At 47.0% G+C, this 26,135-nt stretch overlaps 2 protein-coding genes across 6 annotated transcripts in view; one reads left to right on the top strand and one right to left on the bottom strand.

Annotated features, from left to right (window-relative positions):
• Positions 1-26,135, bottom strand: part of LOC142786393 (neprilysin-1-like) — a 557,390-nt gene that overhangs the window by 231,730 nt on the left and 299,525 nt on the right. Inside the window, exon 1 of one of the 4 annotated variants that reach the window (XM_075884069.1) lies at positions 24,930-25,191. The exons of the other annotated variants lie outside the window; for them this stretch is intronic. The gene's annotated coding sequence lies outside the window, so the exon portion shown is untranslated. Of the gene's footprint in view, positions 1-24,929; positions 25,192-26,135 lie in introns of those variants that run through there. 4 annotated transcript variants of the gene reach the window in all.
• LOC119168719 (uncharacterized) overlaps positions 1-26,135 on the top strand; it is a 46,591-nt gene that overhangs the window by 15,546 nt on the left and 4,910 nt on the right. For both annotated transcript variants that reach the window (XM_037420134.2, XM_075884072.1), the window contains exons 2-4: positions 13,467-13,755; positions 17,570-17,713; positions 19,287-20,705. In XM_037420134.2, the coding sequence (XP_037276031.2) occupies positions 13,467-13,755; positions 17,570-17,713; positions 19,287-20,705 (1,852 nt within the window). The remainder of the gene's footprint in view (positions 1-13,466; positions 13,756-17,569; positions 17,714-19,286; positions 20,706-26,135) is intronic.

The raw sequence follows: 26,135 nt of genomic DNA, 5'->3' as shown, positions 1-26,135 counted from the left end.
TAATACAAAACAGTAATCAAAACTTCATTATTGTTTTGTTTTTGGCATCGGTCAGTGAAGTACTTTTTTTAATCAACAAAGAAAAACGCAGAATGAAGGAAAAAAACGAAAAAGACGAGGGAAAGGAAATAGAAAACAAAAGTCAAACATCACACAAGGCTGCCCGACTCCACAGATTTCTGTAAACATCACTGCCATGACGGATCCTGTCTAGACACCGCATTACAGTAGCGGGCAAAAGTTATTGCACTCGTGCGACAGAAGCGTATGGCTTGAGTGGTCTGCCCACATGACTTTCGATAACGTAACATATACCATGTGTCGCAACCTCGCGGTTACGGTAGTTACGGTACATTCAACTGGCCCTTTTACAACCCCTCCGCAGGTGCTAAAAAGTATGTAAAAAGAACTAAATATTGTTACTATCATTACTCGGTTAACATATGAGCAGCAAGGATAAAAATGCCTTGCATACTTGCTTGTTCTCGTTGAGGAGCTTGGAAGCTGTTGAATTCAACATTTTTAAACGCAATCAGAGCGCTCTCAAACGACCGCTCCAATATGCCATTAGTGCCGCAGAGCGCTGAAAAACTAAAAAGTTGGAAGCATGGTGGAGGAGTTTAAAGAAAATGTGAGCTAACCTTGCCACTTTAAAGGGGGACCTTCCCATGTCTCACATGCGAATCATCTATGCAAGAGATCTTACTTGAATATTTAAGAAACATATCAATACCGATCTCCGAAAATAGAAGAATCTGCACTGAAGTGTACAGCTTTTCCTTGAAAGTTATGCTTTAATAGAAGTTCAAACACAACTTCTAAATAGGAGCTTTTTGGACGTCACCTCATGGCATACTTGCAGTACAAGATGACGTGAGCTTCTTTTACACAACAGACGAAATTTATGTAGACACATTTAAGTAGGTGCCACGTGTTTTTATTCCTACGTTGTATTGACCCAACAAAACGGACCGTAAGACTAACTGCCTCATTGACAAAGCGAACGTCGCTGTTGATTTTCCCATCACCAGATGTGAGGCACCAGACCATAGCGACACCATCGTTTCCTAAAGTGTGGCTGTGAAATGAAATGTAGATATAGACTGAAAAAGCGGTCAAGCACTCGGGGAATAACGAACAGATGGACACACAGAGGCTGATCAATTTTATTTAAACCACCTTTTGTTCAAAACACTATTACTGGACACAGACATCTGAGACGAGTGTTCAGTTTCATACAATTTCGCAACAAAAAAAGAAATTTTCACGTGAAAGAAGGCGGAGACCTTGTTTGGCAATAATCACTGACCACACACAAAGACAAAAAAAACATTTTCTGAGAACTCGCTTTAAAATTTGCCTTCGCAATAAGCATTCGGCATATTCCGACAAGCAAGCCCTCCAAATATGCTAACTGTCCTTTTCTGCTTGTACTTTTAAAAAGTCGTCAAGCTAAGGGGATCATGGTGCTATGACCTTCTCTTTAGAGTCATTCTTTTCCTATAGTGTAGTGCAGGATTAAAATTTTACTGGTTTGAATTTAGTTTACACTGGTGTTTCAAGAATGGGCAGAAAAAAAGCTGTAATAAATATTTTAATAGGTGGGCAAACTATTTAAAGGATTCATGTAAAAATCATATAGAAGGGGAGGGCAATGGAAGCAGCGCGACTGTTCGCCATCTCGCCATCTCATACTCAAAACGGCTTCACAGCGGTTATACAAAAGCGCCCGATATACCTAGTGCTTGTACTTCTAGCTAAAAAAAAGAGAAACATTGGTCAGATTATGGTATAAGCATTGTGCATTGTAGAAGTGCTAGGGAAAAATGGCGATGAGAACAAATGAGAACAGAAAAAAAGAAAAGAATTTATTACGGCAGCAAAAGTCATTCCAGAAATGTGCCGCATAGTTTATTTGTTTTTTTAGTCCAAACAGGCCTTTTTTTGTGTAATCAATTCAGAACTGATGGCAAAGAAAACTGTTGCATTTCGTCACCGCAGCTTTTTTTTGTCGCGTTAGTAATCCTATGTTCGAACTGACGTTACTAATAAATAAATTATAAGTTGCTATATATATTTATTTAAAATTTCAATATTCTAGACATTCTAGATTCTTTTTTCATAATTTTGTTTTCAAATTTTCATATTCTAGATATGCGGCAATGCCCGTATCTTTACAAGGATTCATTTATTATACTTCAAAACTTCGTGAGCAATGCAGCAGTAGTAAAGATATGGTCTCCTGGAGAAAATGCATATCGCTTGTTTTTTCAATATCATACGTGTGTGGAATTTCTTTATTTTCTGCGAAAGTCGTCTTTCCGAGGCAACTCTATTGTTAAGTAAAGAACGTACGTGCCACTCAGGTGCATGTGCCGTTATTATTTGTTCACGGAATGAAAACCAGCCATCGTAGTATGAATCAAGGTTATGTCTAAATTGACCATGCAGAAGTAGATGCGGCTTCCTATGCATGACATTCGTATTGAAGGAAGCTTTTCCCGCTTGTTAGTCAGGCTTGGAAGCGATTACACCCCGAAGCTAGTTCTCATAAAATGGCTTATATAACCAGTGTTTCCTGAGTACATAGCAAAAAGAAATTACAGCACAATGTTTTAAGCAGTACAATCAGCCTTCATGCCCATTCTCTTTCTTGCCAGAACAAGATGGTATATGTGGGAGATATAGAAACAGACACCTTAAGAGTCAGTTTTTTCGTTACGGTATCTGTATTGGCAAGCGCGCCGTGGTGAGCAACCTATTGTTTCCTGTCTGGTTTATTGCCCTCTACTGATAAAACTTCTTCACATCAAGCTGTCAGATTTCGCAAGCATGCCCACATGAGAGCGACGGTGCAATTGAGATGAACGGCTCCACTTTCTTTCTCTTTGTACAAAACGCAATTCAGCGCAGCTTCTCGAGCACGTGGCGAGATATCTGTCATATGCAAAACGAATGCCTGATTAGACACTTCGCACCTAGCTCTTCTTGCGCGATCGGCGTTACTTAGGCATGCATTCTTCGCACACATTGGGCAACGGCGGCTGTTATCGCTACTGAGCCTAATCTAAGGCTGCATCTTCGCCTTCGAATAAATGAGGCCACACTAAAAAGTAGCAAAGTATTAGATGTGGAAGAGTATAGGGGAGCAGGCGGTCGTATGCTGTCGCACGCTCTCATCGATTGGCGTAAGGCAGGCAAAAACAGTATGGAAGAGCAAACTACAGCGAAGTCTCCTTCTTATTCCTCCAACGACTTGACGACGATATTATGTTTAGGGGCTCATGTTTTCGTATCATGTCCTAGCGTGTTGTGACGCCGGCAAAATCAAGCATAGAATTTGAAAAAAAAACGAATCAAGCTGGAAGTAGAGAGTGAGAAAATAAATGGAAACAAGATGATCATGAAAATAATTCGAAAAAAGGCACATCCCAAATACTACATACAGATGATTAGCCAGCGAAAGCTGAAACGTGTGGCCGCGGAGTTCAGCAGAGAGTTCAACCCGACACTGCATTTAAGCCTTTGACGCTTCTTGTTAAATTTTCGTGCTTATACACACGATGGGCTTGAGTTTATCGGAGTGTTTATTTTACGTACCACATTGTGTCTCACAGTAGTTCTCAAACCGCGGGTGGTTACAGACGTCGCAGCCGAAGTCAAGGTACCGCTGGAGAAACTCCTGAGGAAAAAGGGCGTTCCCCTCGGTGAACGCGCTCTCGCAATTATCACGTGAACGCTGTTGTGCCCACAACGTGGCGTTCTCGCAAGCGTTTAACATTGCGAGCTAACTCGGTGGTGTGTTTGGCTAAACTCGGACCTTACGGTTCACAGAATCTGCCCGCCGCCTTCGTTTGAATGCCCTTTTCTGATTTAGCGCGGCTTGGAAGGCAGCCGGACCATAGTCACGCAGTTGCTAATAAGCCTAATGTTATGAGGTGGAGGTACGTGATGCCGTACGTAACTTCCGTGTGGTGAATATCATGTTTGGATGTGTCGTTTACCTTCGTCAACTATTCACGTCACGTGGTACCATATTTAGTATATGTAGAGCTATAGAAACAGCCGTGAGCACGCTATGAGCGTGGTATGTCGTCGTTTTCTCAAATGACACGCTTATCAGCATTATCAAGTTTGTGCCAGTCATATTTTCGTCATCCATTGACGTCACGTCACGCCAAAATTGGTATATGTGGAGCTAGCAAAATGGCCCCAAGCGCATAATGAAGGGCCCAATAAACTCCAATGTATCGTTGATGCGCGCGCACGATGGGCACAGCAACGCTACGCTAGCAAAACGCGAGCACTCTATAGTCTGACGCGAGGCGCGACCGGCGCGACCAGCGTACATCGGCGTGGCCCGACGGCAACTCGCGCGAAATGCGACGCGCTGCATTTCGCGCGGGGGGCGCTGCAAGCGCGCGATGATGTAGAATGTGCTGCGCTTCGGCTCCGCTGATTTTCGGCTGGAACCACGGGCAACTTCACAGTACCCCGTCAAGACCAGCATCAATCGTTTCGGCAACTCACAGGCAACACGTGGATACCAGTGTCATCCATGTGGGCCGGTTTTTGACAACTTTACGGCCGATCATCACCCGAGCACGTTGGCGACGCCGTTAAGCCAAACGGCGACGCCGACGCCCGGCGGCGTGGGACCGGCTTTCCGAGGCAACATGGACGCTACTCTCATGCAGCGTGGATACGACCCGCAAGCCATGACGTGGGAGACGATTACGATTTCCGAAACGCCAAACTCTGCTTCTTCACCGAGGTTTCGGAGCCAAGCTCTCAACGACGCGGTGGAACGCCGCTCGCAAGCCAACGCCAAGAAGCCGGCGTCCGCCGCTGCTTCGGCATCCGGCACGCCAGCCGACAAGACGCAGCCTCTCGCTTCGCGCGCTGTGGGACGCAAGGGCAAGTTTCTCACCAAATGGAAGCCTCGCCCGTTTCCGAAACCGAGTCCGGACGACTATGTAATAGTCGTAAAGCCACGAGAGTGCATCTCATTGCATGATGCTTTCTCAGAGAACTGGTACGGGACTGCGTTTAAGGCATACCTCGGGCCCAAGCGAGCTGAGACGCTGACAGTTATTCCATTGAGAGAGCAAAATTTGATCGTTATTTACACCCCGGACCCTGACACGGTGGACAAAATCATCGGGGACTTCGCGGTAAACATCGAGCACAGGCAGGTTCTGCTCAATGGGTACCTGCGACAAGATGGTAGCAATGTCTGCCATGGAGTCATCGTAGTCCGCAACTCAGATACGAAGGAGACGCTCCGAGAGAGCGTACGCTGGAGGTCAGGCACCATCGTCGAGGTGCGTAAATTTAGCACATCGAACAAGGCGCGTGTAACCTTCGCCGGCAAGGAGAACCCACGCTTTGTTCACTACGACACAATGCTGATCCCCGTCAAACCCTACTACCGGACGATCCCGGCCTCCGGCAAGTGCGGTGTCATCGGCCATCGGATGGACACTTGTCCCAACCCACGACCGGATACGTGTGGCCTGTGTGGACAGCAGGTTCCGCTTGTGGAGGAGGGGGTGCGGGCCCCTCATGAATGTGTACCCGTAAGTTCTGTGTGTGGTGGAGCACACGCCACAAACTCTCGAGCATGTACAGCCAAGTACCGTAATTCCAAGGTGGCCGCACAACAGGGCGGAAAGTCCAAAAGGGCGTCCAAGAAACGACGCAAAGATCAGACTCCCAGTGAGCCACCACGCCGGGAAGTCGCCAAGACAGAGAAGCCTGCTTCCCCTACTGGAGGAACCAAAAAGCAGCCGACGGCGCAACCATGCGGCGAAGCCGGGCCATGGGCCAACGCCGTCAACAACGGAAACCAGGTGGGTGGTACGGGTAGAGCTGCCTCCTCACCCCCCCCCTATCGTCCCCTCTTCATCGCGTAACGCCGACCAAAATATTATTGCCAAACTTCAGGCAAAAATCGAAGCGTTACAGAAAAGACTAGCGGCAGCCGAGGCCAAACAGACCCAACTAGTCTCTCCTCCTCCTCCCCCCGCAGTAGAGGTAATTGAGAGTGAGACCGGGGCGGCGGCGGCAGACGCGGTTGCCGCACCCGAGGCTCGTGTGAACACCCTTGAGGTCCGTATGGACAGCCGTATAACTGTCCTCGAAACCCAAATCTCAGCGGCTGTAAATGCCGCCATTGCTAAAATGACAGAAACCATGCCTACCCTGATAGCCCAACAAGTTGCGCGTTTCACCAAACGACCCAGCCCAATTAAGGACGTGTCTGGCCGATACCTTAAAACGCTTCGACGACAGATCGAATTTGAGGATGATGACAGCTGCTCCGCCTCCGGAATTGAGGACACCCCCCTCCCCGCGAGTGCTGGCTCGGGAGCACCGCCACCGCAATCGCTCGTTAACTCCACTGACCATGGCGGGCACCCTTAGAATTTGGACGTCCCCACGATTCAATACGGCCACTCCCATCCAAATCACCCAGTGGAACTGTCGGGGCTTGAAGGCTCACACTAAGCGCGCCAACCTCCGGCTTTTCCTCGCAGCATTTCAAAACCTTCCTGCTGTGGTAGCCCTCCAGGAGCCAGGGAGTGCTGCCACACTCACAAACTATACTACGTTTCAGCAGGACCCTTTATCTTGTATCTGCGTGCACAAAAATTATACGGCCAACCAAGTTGATCTCGACCTTAAGCCAGCTTTCTCGTACGTGATGGTGACACTCCTTCCGCTGCGTAAACAGGACCCGCCACTGCACGTGCTAAACATTTATTGCTCACCGAAACTAAGCAACATTACATTCGCAGACCTTTTTAGCCGCGCCTTAAAGGCTGCAGGCAGGGACGCTCTGGTGATCGTGGGTGATTTTAATGCTCCCAGCACACTCTGGGGGTATGCACGTGAAGAGAAACGTGGACGTAAATTGGCGGAACTTATGTCCACGCTGGGCCTAACTCTTCACACCGACCCTGCCTACCCAACTCGCGTGGGTAACTCCGTGACCCGGGACACTAGTCCGGACCTTACCCTCACAAAAAACATCCAGTATGCGAATTGGGTCAACACTGAAGAGACCCTCGGCAGCGACCACTGCATACTCAACACCATCATTCGCACCTATCCTTTGGCAAGACCCTACGGAGAGGCAAAATTACCCGATTACACGAAGTTTCGGCAAATATACGCCAATTCGACACCCATTGAGGAGCAAGGATACCATGCTTGGTCCCAGCAACTGGTTTCCTCATTACGCTCCACAGAAACACAAATTAAACTCTAGGCGACTCCAGCAGTGGATAACCATCTCCTTCACCTCTGGGAGGCCCGGCGCAGCCTCGTCCGCCGATGCCGCCGGCAAAAACACAACCTAAAGCTCAAAATTCGCATCGCTGAGTTCACCCAGCGAGCAGCAGAGTACGCGGCCCAGCTCGCTGACTCTAACTGGGTGAACCGTTGCAACACGGCCGCACGACAAATGTCCAGCCGGAGTACCTGGCGCCTCTTCCGCGCCTTGATTGATCCGACCCAAACTCGAACAGAGACACAAAAAAATCTGCAACGAGCATTTCACAGCTTCGACGGAGACACAGCCAAATTGGCATCTAAACTCCGAGACCAATATCTATGCACACAGCAGGACTTCCGAGGGCCGGCGTACTCGTATGCAGGTACCGAGAACGCGGAGCTGGATCAACTGTTCCAGTTACACGACCTGAAGGCAGCCCTAGCAAAAATGAGGCGAGGAACGGCGCCGGGAAGAGATAAAATTACCGTGAAATTACTTGCCAATCTTCCTGACTCGGCCTACACCATGCTCCTTGCCTACATCAATTCCATTTGGATCGGGAAAACAAGCCTACCAATTGAGTGGAAGACCGCCCTGGTCACCTTCATACCGAAAGCGGGCAAAGCCATTTGCACGGACAACCTCCACCCCATCTCCCTTACTTCTTGTGTGGGAAAATTAATGGAGACGATGGTGCGCGACAGGTTGTCCGCGTTCCTGGAGACCAAAAATGCATTTGCAGACACCATGTTTGGATTCCGCCCACACCGGTCCGCGCAAGATGTCTTGCTTCAGCTCGACCATGAGATCCTCGATCCAGTCGAGTATCTCCTGAATGACAAAGTTGTGCTCGCTTTGGATCTGAAGGGGGCCTTTGATAACGTGACCCACGAAATTATTCTAACACATCTCTCACAGGTGGATTGCGGCCAAAACACTTTCAACTATATTAAACAATTCCTCACTGACCGACAATCATACATTCGGATTCAGGACATTCAACACGGCCCTTACCGATTAGGCACGAGAGGGACTCCGCAGGGAGCAGTCCTCTCGCCCCTCCTATTCAATGTGGCAATGATGAGACTCCCCGCTCAGCTGGCGAAAGTCGAAGGCATACAGCATGCGCTGTACGCCGACGACATCACCATATGGGCGTCACACGGCTCGGCAGGAGACATGGAGGCAAGCCTGCAGCAAGCGGCAGACATCGTGGATGACTATGCCCGTCGCTGCGGCCTTCAGTGCTCCCCGTCCAAATCGGAATTCGTGCACATACGCCCCTCACCAAAGTGCACCACAAAAATCGACCTCTCCCTTCACAGCGGACCAATACCCGAACGCAATGAGATTAGAGTACTGGGGCTTTTTATACACAAAAATCGCAGAGCAGACACAACATTGGCCAAATTGCGTAAGGTGGGGCACCAGGTGGGCCGGATGGTCCGCCGGGTTTCCAACAAGCGCGGGGGGTTACGATGCAAAGATGCCTTGCGGCTGGCGCATGCATTCGTAACCAGCCGAGTCCTGTACTCGGCTCCATACCTCCACCTACGCAAATCCGACGAGAATGCACTCGAAGTCATTCTCCGCAAAATCTACAAGCGCGCCCTCGACCTTCCTGTCAGCACCTCTAACCAGCGCCTTTTGGGCTTGGGAATGGTGAACACCTTCAAGGAGCTGAGAGAGGTGCACTTGACAAACCAATATTCTAGACTCTCTAAAACGCCGTCGGGTCGCCGCCTCCTTGCCCGGCTACACATCAATCATTCAATACACACGGAAGAGCGCGTACGGATTCCAGAAGTTTGGCGATACTCCTTGCACGTGCGCCCTCTTCCGGCTAACATGACCCGAGACGACTACAGTGGCCGACGCCTCGCGCGGGCGGAAGCCTTGGCTCGACACTACGGCCACAAATTCGAAGTATTCTACGTGGACGCCTCCGCCCCGCACCCCGGTGGTTGGTACACGGCTGCGGTCATCCACCAAAACACCGTTGTTAAAGGACTCACATTCCGTGCACCTAACATTACGCACGCGGAGGAGATCGCCATCGCACTAGCCGCCGCAGATCAAGACTCTAGGGTCATCATCACTGACTCAAGGGGTGCCTGTCGCAATATTGAACAGGGATACATTCCGTACCGTGCTTATAAAATTTTGCAGAACAGCAGCTACCTAGGTGCCCCCGCGCACCGAACGATCATATGGGCTCCGGCTCACACGGGCCTCGATGGTAATGAGACGGCCGATGCCGCCGCCCGCGCGCTCACTCTCCGGGCACCATCCTCGTCCTCTACCGATCCGGAAATCGAACCCAATCCCGCCTACACCTTTAAGGAGGTCACACGATTTTATCAATCCGGCCATAACGTCTATCCGAAACCCTGTAAGGGCCTCACGAAGGCGGAGGAGCGAATCCTCCTTCGCCTTTATACTAAAACACTATTGTGCCCGGCAATCATAAAACACTTTGACCCCGCTTGCACGGGGAAGTGCCCGCCTTGTGAGGAAAATTCCTTTGACATTTTCCACATGGTGTGGGCATGCCAAAAAACCCCAAACCTTACCCCACTACCCAACCCTTCGCGGGAAGACTGGGAGGCAGCCCTGCTCGGCTGCTCTGACCTGACGGCCCAACGGGCCCTGGTCGAGCGTGCCCGGGCCGCGGCCAACGCCAATGGGCTCCCGTAAGAGGGAGCTCACCTAGTGTTTGTACGGGGCGGCCCCTTAAGGACCGTTCCCACCCTCCCTGTAAATAACATCTGTAAATAAATGTTTTTCAGCAGCAGCTTTTCGCGCCGGGGCGTTACCCAGAAAACACTGCGTCTCCCTCTTTTTATGACGGAAAGATGCCGGACAAGCTGAAATGCGCATGCGTCAAAGCAACACAGCGAGGCGCGCACCTGCGAGTATATGGCAAGACTGGCGCCTGGAGAGGCAACGCCGGCGCGACGCGACAAGATGAACGTCAGCGAGCACGCGCACCGCGTCACGTCGAAATGTATTGACATCTTGACTGTGGCATGTAGTCATGTTCTCACATGGCACGCATCTCATGATTGTCATGTCCGCACCAGTCACATACCTTCGTCATCCATTGACGTCACATACTACGAAATTTGGCATATGTGAAGCTCGCGAAACGGCTGCGAGGGCATCATGAGTGTGGCATGTAGTCATGCTGTTACATCACACGCATGTCATGATTATCATGTTTGGATGTGGCATTTACCTATGTCGACTGTTCGCGTCACGTAATACCAAGATTGGTGCATCTAAAGCAACCGAAACGGCCATGAGCGCATCATGAGCGTAGCATATAGTCATGTTGATACATGCCACGCATCTCATGTTTATCATACTTGCACAGTATCATACATTCGTCATCCATTCACGTCCCATAATACCAAATTTTCTATAAGTCAAGGTAGCGAAACGGCCGTTAGTGCATCATGAGTGTGGCATGTAGCCATGCTGTTACATCACACGCACGTCATGATTATCATGTTTCGATGTGGCGTTTACCTATGTCGACTATTCGCGTCGCGTAATACCGAGTTTGGTGCATCTAAAGCAACCGAAACGGCCATGAGCGCATCATGAGCGTAGCATATAGTCATGTTGATACATGCCACACATCTCATGTTTATCATACTTGCACAGTATCATACATTCGTCATCCATTCACGTCTCATAATATTAAATTTTGTATAAGTCAAGGTAGCGAAACGGCCGTTAGTGCATCATGAGTGTGGCATGTAGTCATGCTGTTACATCACACGCATGTCATGATTATCATGTTTCGATGTGGCGTTTACCTATGTCGACTGTTCGCGTTGGGTAATACCGAGTTTGGTGCATCTAAAGCAACCGAAACGGCCACGAGCGCATTATGAGCGTAGCATGTAGTCATGTTGATACATGTCACGCATCTCATGTTTATCATACTTGCACAGTATCATATCTTCGTCATTCATTCACGTCCCATAAAACCAAATTTGGTATAACTGAAGCTAGCGAAACGGCCGCCAGTGCATCTGGAGTGTGGCATGTAGTGATGTTGTTACATCACACGCATGTCCTGATTTTCATGTTTGGATGTGGCATTTACCTATGTCGACTGTTCGCGTCACGTAATACCAAGATTGGTGCATCTAAAGCAACCGAAACGGCCACGAGCGCATTATGAGCGTAGCATGTAGTCATGTTGATACCTGCCTCGTATCTCATGTTTATCATACTTGCACAGTATCCTATCTTCGTCATCCATTCACGTCCCATAATACCAAATTTTGTATAAGTCAAGGTAGCGAAACGGCCGTTAGTGCATCATGAGTGTGCACCAAATTTGGTATAAGTGAAGCTAGCGAAACGGCCGCCAGTGGATCATGAGCGTGGCATGTAGTCATGTTGTTACATGTCACGCATCTCAGGATTTTCATGTTATGGTTGGCCACTTTGTGTTCGGCACGCACTAAATCGTACCATACCACTTTCGCAACATGTCGTGGGAACGAAACCACCGCAAGAGCTGCAGGATCATGAAATGTAAATCATGACATTCATGACATACATGTCATGATATTCATGTTATGATTAGTCAATTATGTTCTTCATACAGTCATGTTGTGCCTTAGCAAGTTTGGTATTGATACCAATATTGAAACGGCCAGGAGAGCTAAAAGTCGTAGGCAGCTAGAGATAGATAGATAGATAGATAGATAAATAGATAGATAGATAGATAGATAGATAAATAGATAGATAGATAGATAGATAGATAGATAGATAGATAGATAGATAGATAGATAGATAGATAGATAGATAGATACGCTCAAGGTCGCCGAAGTTCGCTAAGAAATGCTTCGCATTTAAAACAAAGATGGGACAAAGAAAAAGGAGACCGAATAGAAACACAGAAAAACGCCCATATCCGCACTTATTTCAGGCTTTGCACCACGAGTGCGAAAATTCCCTTCTTTTTAAATTTTATCACGTTGATGAATATGATATCACACAGCTATAAGTACTACTTTGCCAAGAAACCTAAGGGCTACAGAGACGCAAAGAGTTTAAATGTCTCTGCACGGTATTTCGGACGCCAACGCAAGCAATCTTGAAGCCCACAAAAAGGATCTCACATACCTCACAATGGCGTCCTATAGAAGCACTTCAGGAAACCACTGGAGTCGCATTGCTCTCCGGTTTGTTACTGAAATATGCTTGAGCTTAGCACTTCTTTTTATCAGAGATGCATGCTTCTCATGATTCCGATAGCGTGATCACCATTAGGAATTGGAATGAATATGCATACTGCTCGGTGGAAGGTATGTGATCAAGTTAGCATACAGTACGGGTATGCTTTACAGTGTTTGAGTGAAACGAAAATTCCAGATGTTTCAATTGAAGGGCTCCTTTTTCTTCCTTAGATCCAATAATAATGAGGGCTAGCAGGCAATGATGCCTTTAAATGTCAAGGACGTTTATTAGAAGTAATTGTAATGTTAATCGGAAGAAAGGACAGCAAGAAGTGATAAATTGCCTCCTGCAGGGACGGTACCTGCGACCTTCAAATAATTGAATGCGTTATTTGAGGGTCACACGTTCGGTCCCAGCCATGGGCAAATTATCCTTTCGTCTACTTGTGTATGTCTCTTTTGCTGAGAAAGTTCCAGAGGCGTGATTGGATCAAAACTTGCAGTAATATTATTGATATTCGGACACCTTACACAAACCGCATTGCCAAAAATCACGACAAAATCTGGTATTAGGTGGAGAAACATATTCACAGAATACAGTATCCGATGAGCATTTTTTTTCTCGGAAGTATTCTAACAAATAATTGCTTTCAATGTCACAAGTCAGCAAAATTTGTGAGAGTGCATCTGCGATGATCGCCAATATGTGTAGGACGTTTGGCATGCAATGACCCTAATTCGTATTGATGACAACACTGAACCATATGATTACTTCTAGGGAATGGAAGTGTCAACGTTAGATATGAAACTTTCGTAAATGAAACTTTCGTAAAGTGCTCGTGGCATTTGATGAAAGAAAGCATTAGCCTGATGCGTACCTACAAAGGTTTGAGGCGGTTGCTAGGAGCCAGAGTTGGCCGGAGCATCGATGGACAACTGCTTTGACTTGAAAGGTTCAATTCTTTTGTGATTTCTGTTCTTCACAGGAACCTTGGGATGAACCCTTGAAGACCACAGTCCCCAGAGATGAACCAGTGGAGAAAAACGATGGGCCAACGGATGCCGCAAGCCCCGCTAAGGCCGTGCCACCTACAGGTCCCGACGGCGGCCTCAGCTGGTTCATTGCTGCTCTCTGCTTCCTCATCAACATGCTGTTCTCCTCGTTCATGCGCTGCGGCGGACTCTTTTTCACCTCCTTGATGAGCACGTACGGCGCTACCCGCGGATACGCATCTCTCCCGTTGAGCATGTATGGCGGATTCGTCAACTTATCTGGTGAGACGGTGGGCTGATCACTGCTCGTGAATGTTTAAGTGTAATATTGTCTCTTGTATTCTCCATAAAAATGAGACTGTAACTGCTGGGAAAAGAGAAGTATGCAGGCAGAACTTAATCTGGCAATCCTGTCTCTCACGATAACACTGGTTATTAAAGTTCCAAGAAAAAAAAATGGCCTACATCTACACATTACACTGTAAATGTCGCTGAAAGACGATAGTCTTGCACCTGGAGTGAGTGAACAAAACGTTTATTTGATATTCTGCGCAAGAAAATCGGTGAATGGTATTGTGAAGGCGCTGCGTTAGAGTGCCTCGAGTGTGTAGCAGAGGCGAACAAGCGCATCTAGGCACGTTAGACACGAGCGCCATCTGGCAGTTATCTTCGAGAACGAAAGCGTGCGCGACCGCGCAGAATGATGCGCGCCAGTCTCGGAGGTGATAAGGTGTAGAACGCAAAGCGACGGGCAGGTGCCACTACCATGACGTCATAGAAAAGCGTCGGAAACACCTTTTTGAGCATCGCGTTGCACTGTCAGCGCAGCGCAACTAAACGCTACATTTCTTAGTGTTACTTGTGTGTGCCTCTTCTAGTATAAAGGCAGACATAGAAAACATCGATGCGTTGTTGTGGCGCCTCAGACATGCACTATGATTGCTTTTTAATTGACAATCGCACAACTATGAACGCTAAACCTTTAGCGATATTGGTGGGCGCTGCGGATGGGGTTGGCAGTTTGGTGCCGTTTGAGATATCGTTAGGGTAGACAAACAAACAAATGTACAGACAGACAGACAGACAGACAGACAGACAGACAGACAGACAGACACACACACAGACAGACAGACAGACAGACAGACAGATCAAAAGTTTTCCGTCGAAGGTCCCCAAGAAAGACTATCGTCTTTAAAAAACGGGCACTTAAGTCTTGTGTAGCTTTTGCCGAGTGGCAGTAGCTATATTATTTCTATCTCTGCATCTCGCTTGGATTCCTGTCGTGCTATTTAACGAGTGAACCAAATATACAATGTCATTTAAAACCAACACAGTGTCACAGAGGTTAAGCTAGCTTTGGGAACTCTTTAAACAAAAGAATACATATCCCGGAATATGGTCAACAGTAACCCAAACTTTTATTGCCGCTACGTCAAGAGAGAGGTCGTAGCGAGAGAGCAGCAGGTCGGTTTTGTTTTAATACCGCACGCAAGCACGTAGTTCTCTTTCCTTCTTTCCTTTCTGGTAGTGATCACGATAACCTCTACATTACGTTACAGTGGGACAAAAAACAGGTGGCGGCATGTTTAGTGTCAAGACCTACAAAACTGAACAAAAACACAAAGCGTAGAAAATTCAGACTGCTAATAAAAAATTTATCCAAACAAATGAACTGCTTGACAAGCAAGCTGTGATATTATACCTTCTGTATAAACCATATGCGTATTCGTGTTCGAATTTGTGTTGAAGCATGAACCCGGCTTTATCTATTCTGCGAGTTTCATACGATAGGTTGTCTTTTAGAGGTAAAGCGGAAATTACTAACTTATAAAAGCCAAGGAACGACTAAAGACGTCGAAGAGGAGCGCCAATGAACGGTGGATGTCAAGGCGATATGATTATGATATTTTTTTTCTTCATTACTCATTCCATGAAGCTTTGTTGATTCTATTCAAGATTCCATAAATATATAGTGAAGGCTACTAATATGCTCGTTTCCCTTAAACATTTTCTCTTTTCCTATATATTTTTAAACTAAATACCTATGCTGCACGATTTATGGCGTTTACCTCGAGATAGGTGAAATCACTCCTCTAGTCTCGAACCAACCAACCAGCCAATCTCAAGGCAAGCGAAAGTTAAGGTCTCGTGACTACTACTAACACAACCGCTTACTTGCTTGGCTGGTTCATCCTATGTTGGTTATAGCAGAGAGCACAAAATAAAACTTGACATACGTGAAAGACCACCTCATTCAGACCAGTGAGCTCTGCTATGACAAGCATTTCACACTCAGGGAACACCAAGGCGTACTCTATTTATTAGTAAAAGCTGACAAATCAGAGTGCTTACTATACCTTTAGCAGCACGGCTCACTATATGCGTATTATATCCTTTGGTGTTCTGATTGATATCCACGCGAAATGAAATTTCAGGGATGCATAGATTTTAACGTGATGTCCGTCATGAAAGTAGTATTACAAGTGCACAATCGTTGTCAAGTTACTTAAACAAACCACTCATTCGAATATACAAGAAGAAAGCTTCGGTTTTGAGCCACATTCAGGGAATGGGAAATATTGTGGACGCTTGAGCTTCAAGAGCAGAACACCATCATGCAGTCGGACCCCATTGGCATCGCCTTCAACCGGGCCGCAAGTAAGGAAACTTTCAGGTGCGGAACATTGGTTGTTTCGAACTATCTGAGAATACGGCAGGTACAGTTGGGAAATTCTTTCTGCACCGTTATTTTTCTCTTTGAAAACCTTCGAAGAAACCACTAAGCATCCATGAGGTGCAACGCACACGTGCACACTTTGTGATAGATTGATATGGGTTATCAACCTACTAGTTGCTCAATTCACAAAATATTTTTACTTCTAGCGCAATCCTTTCAATCTGCCAAGCTATGTCAGACGTTTTAAGAAGACCTGCATGAAATTCATATTGCCGTTTTGTTTTCTTCTATGAAGGTGTTACAGTTACTGGCACGGCTCTGCGGTGGATGCCAGCTGGCCACGCAGAAGTGTGTTCAATTCTCACTGGGCCCAAAAATGTTCGCATCATTCATTAGTTTGCATCTACGTCGGAAATCTGCTCACTGTAACATGTATTCTTTTTCGCTAACAATAAATCACACCGACACCGGAACTTGTGCGAAACGAGCTCTTGGCTGCTATCGCATTGATATATGGTAACTACTTGCGCTGTGCTGCTTCGCCGTTTGCACTGTTTTGCAAGCATCATCAGTGCCAGAAATAGTGAGAGTGGCCCTCTCCAAGTGATGTCATGTGGGACGTTTTTTGTTCAGTTAGCGGGGATCGAAAGTTGCGGTAGTGCACATGATGTGAAAACGCACCACCAAAGCGTCGAGCAAGCATCGCTGCCAGAAAATACGGTGCAGGGAACATTGAAGAGAAAACTTTAATGTACCGTTTCGATACAAGTTATACAGATAAAATGATTATTTAGATATTTCAGCATCGTGTAAATAAACTACAATCGCCCTCTTGCAGAAAGCTTTCGAATATGAAGCTAAGATGTTCCCATGATTTTCCCAATATAAGATGTTCCCATGGGCATCAGCTCGCGCAGTGGGCCCGATTGAGCGAAGGAGGAGGGTCTCCTCATCTCTTCCCTTTCATGGCACCTCTGTGAGAATGTCTATGCCTATGGCAGCTTGAACACTGCCGCTTCAAAGCAATGAACGAAGCGAACAGCCATGCAGGCACTCGTGAGCTCAGTTCTTTCTCTTGTTGGCCAAGTCATGTTTGTTATCACTTTGTATCTGAGCGAAAGTGCACATTTCCAGTGTATTCAGCAGCGCAAAAGCTAGAAATGTACACCTGCTATTGACCTTTGTACTAGCCTGTCGTATAAATACTTAACAGATGCTGCTGCTCCTGTGCTCTGCTCTCGAATGTGTCTCGGTTTCATCGGTAATACTTGCAGAAAAGATTCCGACACTTGATGACGGTTGCCTAATTAAAGCTGGAACATGATCGGTAGAAGTGGCTACGCTAGAGTTTGTGGTAGTTCTCTGCAGTGTTCTGTGGCTGCTAGTAGCACTACAGGACGGCTGACTTTACTGTCGCAGGTCTCCTGGCCGGACCGCTCATCCACTGGTTTGGCGTACGCACAGCCGCCGTCTTCGGTGGCCTCATGATGGCGATGGGATTCATGAGTTCGTATTTCGCCACCGGCATACCTTTTCTTGTCGGCTCTTTGGGAGTCCTCGCTGGTAAGAACGCAGGAAATTACAGTTTTATTTGTGTAGTACATGTGCCGTTCCTTCTCTGAGAGGTTGTGACGTCATGCAATACTGAGCAATTTGGAATCACAACTAGTTGTTTGACTGGTATGGTATGTCAGATTTTATTCCTGGTGCTTTTAATAATTTAATGACACACACGCACATGTAATTCATCGCAGAAATCCCGCCGGTCATGGGGTCCAATTGAGACAAAGGAGGGCACATTTACTGTGAAGTCAAAAATGCTCGAAGCCCGTGTACTCGCAATAAGATGCACGTTAAAAGTCCGATGTGGTAGAAATGTCCGAAGCCATTCATTACGTCGTCTCTCATAATCATGTTGTTCTGGAATGTCAAACTCCAGCAATTATTACTGTTCAAAATCTGCTTTCACAGCAGCTTTCTTTCAATATAATTGCGTATTCAGGCTATAGTTGCATTCGAAAAACACATCTGTGAAAAAGAATTTTATGGTCGACACTATTTATCGCGCAGTTTTGCATCAGCAGACGTAAAGAGAAAATGAAAACGTGGTTGATTCCTTTGTCGTAGGAATCTGTATCACGAAAGTAATTCATGTATTCACAAGAGTAGAGTTCAATTTTTATGTAGCATTGGTGTGTGCGAGCTTGCGCTCTGCTCGCTTGTGTTAGAAAGCAATAGCACAGCGTGATTTGTATGCCCCCACGCTGATGCGCACATCCATTCTTATGAAAAACGTCTATGATCATGATTTAACCCTGGCGGTGCTGAAGTAACAAGCGCAGTGCGGTGGCAAGGTGCTCGATTGGCGCTCATTGCACGGCCAGTCGATGTGTTATTCACCAAGTGGTCGTGCTCATTGAAAGCGTCGTCGTTTGACCAGAGGAATGCCATAAAGTGCGCTCCCCAGTAATACGGCAACCGACGCCTGTGCTCATAAATATAGCCATGGATTCCGCGGCCACGCACCGTTTTCAGGGCTGACCCATTCGGCGCGTTTCAAAGACAAGAAATGTGGTCTCTTCAGTGCCTCAATACAGCAAGAGATGGCGGTCTTAGCCTTAGAATCTTTCACAGCATCCACCCATAAGAAAAATATCTCTGCGTCACTCGCACGTCTCGTATAGCACGTTGATCAAACATTAGCAAAAGTACAGTGAGAACAATCGAGTCATCACAATTGACAGGCACGCCCATCTGTTGTGGCAGCATTGCGCGATCCTCCGACCATGCTAATAGTCGCGTATATTATAGTTCTGTTAGCCGAAACGAACCAAAGTAAAAATAGTTATTGAGAAGTGAAAGCGAAGTGACCGACAGTGTTCGAAACACACGCGCCAGCCACTGTTATCACAATTTCAGAACATGAATACAAGCAAAAGATATTAGGCATCGCTGCCAAACAAAATATGTGCGCCTGTCAGTGGCGATAATTGAACACCCGCTCGAAGTTTTTCTGAAGCTTGATCTACGCGCTACGCTGTTCGTGTTTCATTTGATGCCGATACTACTGGAGTATGCTTTTAGCGGCGAAGGCCATCTTTATATCTGACAACAATCTGTTCATTCTTTTCTGCAGGGTCCGGTCATGGAATACTATTCAGCTGCGTCATAGTTGCCATCAACGAGTACTTCGACAAACGGCGTGGCGTTGCCTTGGGCATCAACCTGACCGGTGCTACGGCAGCATCTTTCTTGTTCGCGCACATATTCGACCTCCTCCTCTCAAAGTACGGCCTCCACGCAACACTGGCTATTACAGGAGCCTTACTACTTAACATAGCAGCACTTGGCTTCCTTTTCCGAAAACCGCCGTGGCAAGAATCACCATTTAGAAGCGCCAAAGTCATTGCAGATGACGCACAGAAGTATTGCAGTCAGCCAACGCCATGCTCTTCAGAGAAAAAGGCTGAAGATGGAAGGCCGTCTGTTATCCTAAGGCGGAGTGGAGCACTAGTAATGGGGCCAGATAATGAGTCATCAGTTAGAAGGAGACCAAGCATAACAAGTGAACCAGAAGGCTTACCACAAGAAGACCACAACGTCGAAGGCGTTCTTGACGACACAGCTGGCGAAGATGAATTGAACCTTGCGTGGTCAAGGAGGGGCACACTTTTGAGCGTCGCTGGGTCTTTGCTTGAAGAGGAAAAGGCCTTGTGTTCTTCGAGGCGAGGTACAGTCATTAGCCTACCACGAAAGGGCTCGACCATTGGTGACCTCGATCTTCGAAAGCTTGCGCTGCTACAAGAGGCGGCCGAACGCCTAAGCGCTACGAAATCTACAGAAGCCGTTTTTGAAGAAAACGCAGCATTTCTCGGCATTGCGCAAGTCACAGAGCTGAGGTCCAGGACTATAAGCGAGCAGAGTTTCACGAGGCCGAATGATTTTGGCAACCAAACCAGCGCTTCTATGCGAAGCACAGTCAGTAACTTGGGATCTCGATGCACGATCGAAGTGCCCTGCAAACCGGAAGAGCCTATCCGTATCCTAATCCAACAAGAGCTCGAAAACTCATCCGATTCGGCCCTCGACAGCGTAAAGGAAGTTCTGCGACTGCCCCGATTCTATTGCCACATGCTCAGCTACTTCTCATACTCTTTTCTCCTGGACACTGTCCTCGCGGTCACAGTGGACTACGCTGTCGACATCGGTATTGACAGTTCGAGTGCAGTGTTAGTGCTTACCTTCTTCTCGGTGACAGACACCATCGGGCGACTTTTTGTGCCCCTGCTGACGGACTTCAAAGTTGTGTCGCCGCTAAGCCTTATGTGTCTAGCGTACCTGACAATCGCAGTCATTGCGCTCGTGACGCCGTGCGCCCATGAGGTCGGGCCATTCTGGGCGGCCATGATTGCGCTGGGATTACCCGCAGGGTACATACTGGTGGCTATCTCCGAAGCCGTTGCCGTCGAAGTTGGCCTTCGAAATTTACCTATCGCCTTCGGCATCCTTTCGGGGTTGACTGCGGTCGGATCTTTCTTGAGACCAGCAATCATAGGTGAGTTTTCACAAGAAGAGAAAGGGTCGAAGTATGTATAGATGCACTTGAAGGACCAGTTCACGAAATGCAATTATTTCCTTTTGTTATTTTTATAGTAGATATATCGAGCTTAACGTCCCGAAATCACCATATGATTATGAGAAACGCCGCAGTAGAGGGCCCCGGAAATTTCAACCACCTGGGTTTTTTTAACCTGCTCCCAATTCTGAGCACACGGGCCTACAGTATTTTCAACTCCATTGAAAATGCAGCCGCAGCAGCCGGTATTGATCCCACGAGCTGCGTGTCGGCCGCGGAGTTCATTAGTCACTACACCACCACGGCGCGGGGCTTTTTATATTCATGAACGACTTGAACAACACAACACTTTGTGAATGTTAAGAACCAGACGATGACTTTAATGGGCTAAACAGCCGGTAAACGACAAAATGCGTGTAGAGATACAATGCCGAATGCCAGTGAAAATACTGAGTAATAGAGCTATTTATAAGCACCCATTCATAAAATAAATATTGCGGGGCCAACCCAACCGCATGTAAAAAAGCTACAGCAAAGGTAGTAGAATTCCTGCAATTTTTCGCGTCCAAATGACTAATGCAGAGAAAAAGCAGTATAGGTTATCGTTATCATTCCCTGATCTCACCGGCCATAGCTGCTTGCACGGAGTCGTACACTCGAACAGCTATCGCGCGAAAACACTCAAACTGTAGAGGGCACTTTTGCTGATAAGTGCTTTACCCAACAGTGTGGTGGGGTGCCTATTTGCTGAGTAGTAAAAAAAATTGGGCTCAAAAGGCACATATTTTGTATTAGCTTGTTCTATACGAAAAAGAGTGGCCTAACATACGCTTTAGGTGTCTTCGAGCCCGTAGCAAGTGTAAAAGGTTCCTGGCCACTGCATTTGAAGGAATTGCAGGGCCATTAACCCAAATACACCCGTAATTGACAGAAGTTTGATTTCTTATATGACATATACTTGTAAGCCACCCAACGGTTGTGCAATAAGAAAAAAATTGCGATTTGCTCATATTTAAATACGGAAACTGTGGTGGTCTTGGCTGCAGCTTCACCTTATAGGGCTTGTATACGTCTGTGAATACTCACCTTTTACAGTTTTATACAAAATGTAAACGTCTCTACAGAGCATGTCGGGTATGCAATAGGCATAGATTAAAATTTATTTAAATAATACACAAGAAGGACAAGGTCCTATTATCATAAGAAAATTTAGTACGACCTTCAGGGGTTTACGTGCCAAAACTATTAGATGATTATCAGACAAGCCGTAATGGCGTGCTCGGGAATTTCCGACCGCCAAGGGTTCCTTGACGCGTACCTAAGTCTAAGCACACCAACCTTTTACATTTTAATTTTCATTGAACCCGCGACCTTCAGCCAATTTATGGCTGAAGCCATTTATGAATGCCAATTATGCCATTTCTGAATACAAAAATAGAAAAACTGCCATACTTTATAGAGGAGTGTTTTATATATGGCATACTCTACGGGCGCGTACACTGTATTTATACACTTCTTTTGAGCTACCATATTCTTAGCTTCAGAAAATATCTTTCACATGATGTGAGTTTTTTTATTTTTTTAGTGATTTAACAATATATCATCCCCGTCACACGGGTCGACAATTGTGGTTTTCAGCGAGTCCACATCAGCATTTATGGCCCTCGCATTGTGTCAAATGGGGAAGGTTTTTGACGCTGTTTGCAGGGGAAAAAATGGCTCCAGTGTGTTAGATGAGCTCACATCGCAGGGTCGAAGTGTGTAGCCCCTGAAGCTATGACTATGAATAAAGTAATAGTTAAAACAATTATTGGTAACTACAAAATTCAAGCATTGTTTTTATTATTCCGGATTAGGGTTTGCCGTAAAATATACTGCAAAAATAATTAACTCTTCTTGTTTTCAGACTGTTAGCGGCCATGGTCTCGAGTGTTTTGGCCTTATGTTTCATGCCGTGTAATAAGAGTGGTAATCGTGCTCGAACAGCTGTTGTTATAACATGAACGCAATTTATTTTTATTTAGGGCATAGAATCAAGGCTGCTATATCCCACCTCGATTAAGAACGCACCATTAAAGTGATAAATGAATATCGTGCTCACTCATTTATAAGCCGCTATCGCTATAAGTTTCAATCAATACTTTTCACAACAACCCGGAGGTCGTTGACCACACTTCAACAGTTTGATTCCACAGATGCGACGGTCAGGGGCATTTCCGCACACATACATGTAGTTTATACAAATAGCAAGGCCCTATGTAAAACGATTAAGGATATAGTTAATGTGGAATTACGTGTACACGCCTTATCAAAAGATTTTGAATTGGTGGAGCTGCTGGGTGCTCCTGGTCTTCATCCTGGAACTGCGTAGCCGGGCACTACCGTGACCTGCCATGGTGGCTGATACGGGTTGATGTCGCGGCTCTCCCAACGCCGCGCCTCCACCAATTCAAACAATGGTGTGTTACAGGCAGGAGTCGCGACAGCTGAACACCGGTTGTACTACCACAAAGGATAACTAGCAGCACGTTCGTCTTTCTCTTCCCTCTTGGTCAAGCCGCACGTCCGCTACCTTCATTATGCAAAATTCAAGCATTGTACTCAAATTTAGGTGCCATTCACAACTGACCAAAAAAGCAGGTAAAGCGAGTACTGCCACATCAGAAGAAAACAGTGATATGCATAGGGAGAAAAAGTCAGTCCCAACACGTGTAAAGGTACAGAGAGTTTATTTGTTTACCTAAGCTGCGCTCAACAGACAGACAGACAGACAGACAGACAGACAGACAGACAGACAGACAGACAGACAGACAGACAGACAGACAGGCATGCAGGCAGGCAGGCTGGCAGGCAGGCAGGCAGGCAGGCAGGCAGGCAGGCAGGCAGGCAGGCAGGCAGAATTTTATTGAGGTTCTGAGGGGCACTACCTCAAGGCAGTAGAGCAGCGGGCTTCTACCACGTCGGAGTGGGTAGACCGAGCCACATCGCAGCGTAATGGGCCCTCTAGACAGCCCTGAGTTGTAGTACAAGTTCTAGGCTCCTGAGCACAAAGCTCCACTCTACTTCGGTCATGCGCTGAGAACTCTGTAATCAGGGGCACATCCAGAGCAAGTGGTCTGACGTAGATGCGGTGCCGCAATCTGGTCATGCCGATCAACGCCTTCAATGAACTGGCTTTGTGAGTGTGCTCAATAGTTTAAAAAAATAAAAGCTGATTGATCGATTCTTGCATAGATAGTTTCCGTTGGCCATCTTAATTATGATGTATTTAGAGCTTAACTTTCGCAGCTTAATCCTGTATTTATGTACCGATCCCATAGTGAGTTGTGATAAGCGGTACGTGTTCGCGGCTTGCAGATTGATCTGGCTAGAACAGTGTGTAAAATAACCTATAAGCCAAGTAAGTATTCGTGCTCAAACAAACTCTAGTGCTGTTCTTTTTTATCAGTTCACCGTGCTTGCAGAGATAGAAGGGCGTTATTTGCTGATACGAAAACGGCGTTGATGCCAGGTCTCTGCGTAGATTCGTCCCATCTCTCTGCAATATCGATAGGTGTGATACAATGATAGGGCAATACTTCAACAAAAGTACAGTCATCAGCAAGATTAGCAATAACGATTGTTTGCAGCGTGTCCAGAAACAGTTTAATTGATGCTAGCACCACGTAGCTTTGGGCTCTGTTGCCAAGATGTAACCATTGTGTGCCCGCCCGGCCTGTAGCCAGAATCTTTTTTCGAGAGAAAGAGGGGGGGGGGGCACCTGTTGAAGGCTTTGAGAATGATTTATTTTGATTATTTGGTCTCGGTAAAACACCCCACTCCATCCGAATTCAGGGGGAATCCCGGGCTTCTAGACCTCTCCCTCGTCCCACCCCACTGACTATGGCCTGATGCCGACATACTATTCGAGCATAGCGAGGTATTATAGCGGCAACAGGGTCCAGTGCTTCGCGCTGCGTATCGCTCTAACCAGTCCAGGTCATGTGTCGAAGCGTTCCTGTTAGGCCGCGTTCACACTGAGCATTCCGGCCGCCGAAAGTGCTCCGAATCCGGTTCGGTGGCGGCGAGATCCGCCGAAAGGGCCCTCTCCGCGCCGATCGCTCTCGGACCGATTTTTGCGGCGTCTGCCGCCGAATCGGTCACCGCGGACCAATAGGAGCGCTAGTCAAGGAATTTTGAAAAATGCGACCAAGCCCTACTCACTTGTCATGCTGCAGTGCACGTAACTGAATGTTGAAACCAGCGGGAGTTTAACCTACTCTGTGCCTACTTCGCCTCCGTATTTCTTGAAAGAGGTGACCGAGCTTGCTGTTGGCGTGACCGAGCTTGTTGCGGTCTTGCAGAAAAAAACGAACCCACCAACGCCGCTGGCGTCTGTGGTTTTTCTGCTCTTCGTGCATTACAAGAGAGCCACTTGCCTGCAAAGTAAGCAGTACTGTCTTTTCTTGCTTCCTGCGTACGAGAATCGTCGAAGTATACACCACCGGATAGCGTAGTAGCGTTTGCGAGCCGCCACAACAACCGGGTGACAGCGCATCCATCCCGCGTTCGCCCCGTAGTAGATGGCATATTCAGCGGCGCGGGGGGCGTCCAATGCGAACGACGCTGTGTTTCGGCGGCAGGGGAATTTCGGTCGCTGTAGAAAGCGGATGTTTCAGTGTGAACTAGGCATTAAAGTTGCTCACGAATTCGCGTCCGATGAATTTTTCCACCTGCGTAGTTTCGGCATGATTCAGTGTCCATGAAGTTGGGCTTAAGCTAGGGTGAATGACTTCGCGTACCAGCAATCAACATTCTGGCTGTTTTTCTTGCACTCGATAGTACACCGACGTTCTGGCTGTTTTTCTTGCACTCGATAGCACACCGAAGTGCGTACAGCCACTGCGGATATCTGAAATCGCAGCGCGTTCGTCACAGCTTAAATTACTGTCTCACTATTTTCAACGCTAAATTGATTGATTAATATGTGGGGTTCAATGTCCCAAAACCACCATATGATTACGAGAGACGTCGTAGTGGAGGGCTCCGGAAATTTCGACCACCTCTTTAACGTGCACCTAAATCTGAGCGCACGGGCCTACATATTTTCAACGCTAATGGTGAGTGCTTTTACAAGAAAAAAAAAATAGTATTTTATGCATCCCCTTTGAAGGTGTAGCCATAGTCTTGAGTGATTCTCACATATGTGTCAATCTTACAACAGCGCTCAGCCGCAGATGCGCTTGAGCGATAGCACGAAATGTGCCCGTACTATATACATGCTGACGTAACCCGCTAGAGTCAACATGACGACGAGGAAAAAACTGGGACAGAGATACTATAAGAAGTGTTAGGGTATTGGTAAAAGCCACTGTTTACTTTTGCGCTGTCGATCTCTTAGCCACTGTTGGGAATTCATGAACAAGTATG

Source organism: Rhipicephalus microplus, unplaced genomic scaffold (assembly GCF_043290135.1).
Source record: "Rhipicephalus microplus isolate Deutch F79 unplaced genomic scaffold, USDA_Rmic scaffold_23, whole genome shotgun sequence".
NCBI lineage: Eukaryota > Metazoa > Arthropoda > Arachnida > Ixodida > Ixodidae > Rhipicephalus > Rhipicephalus microplus.
The sequence above is the reverse complement of the archived record's forward strand: the minus strand, read 5'-3'. Positions and strand labels throughout refer to the sequence as shown.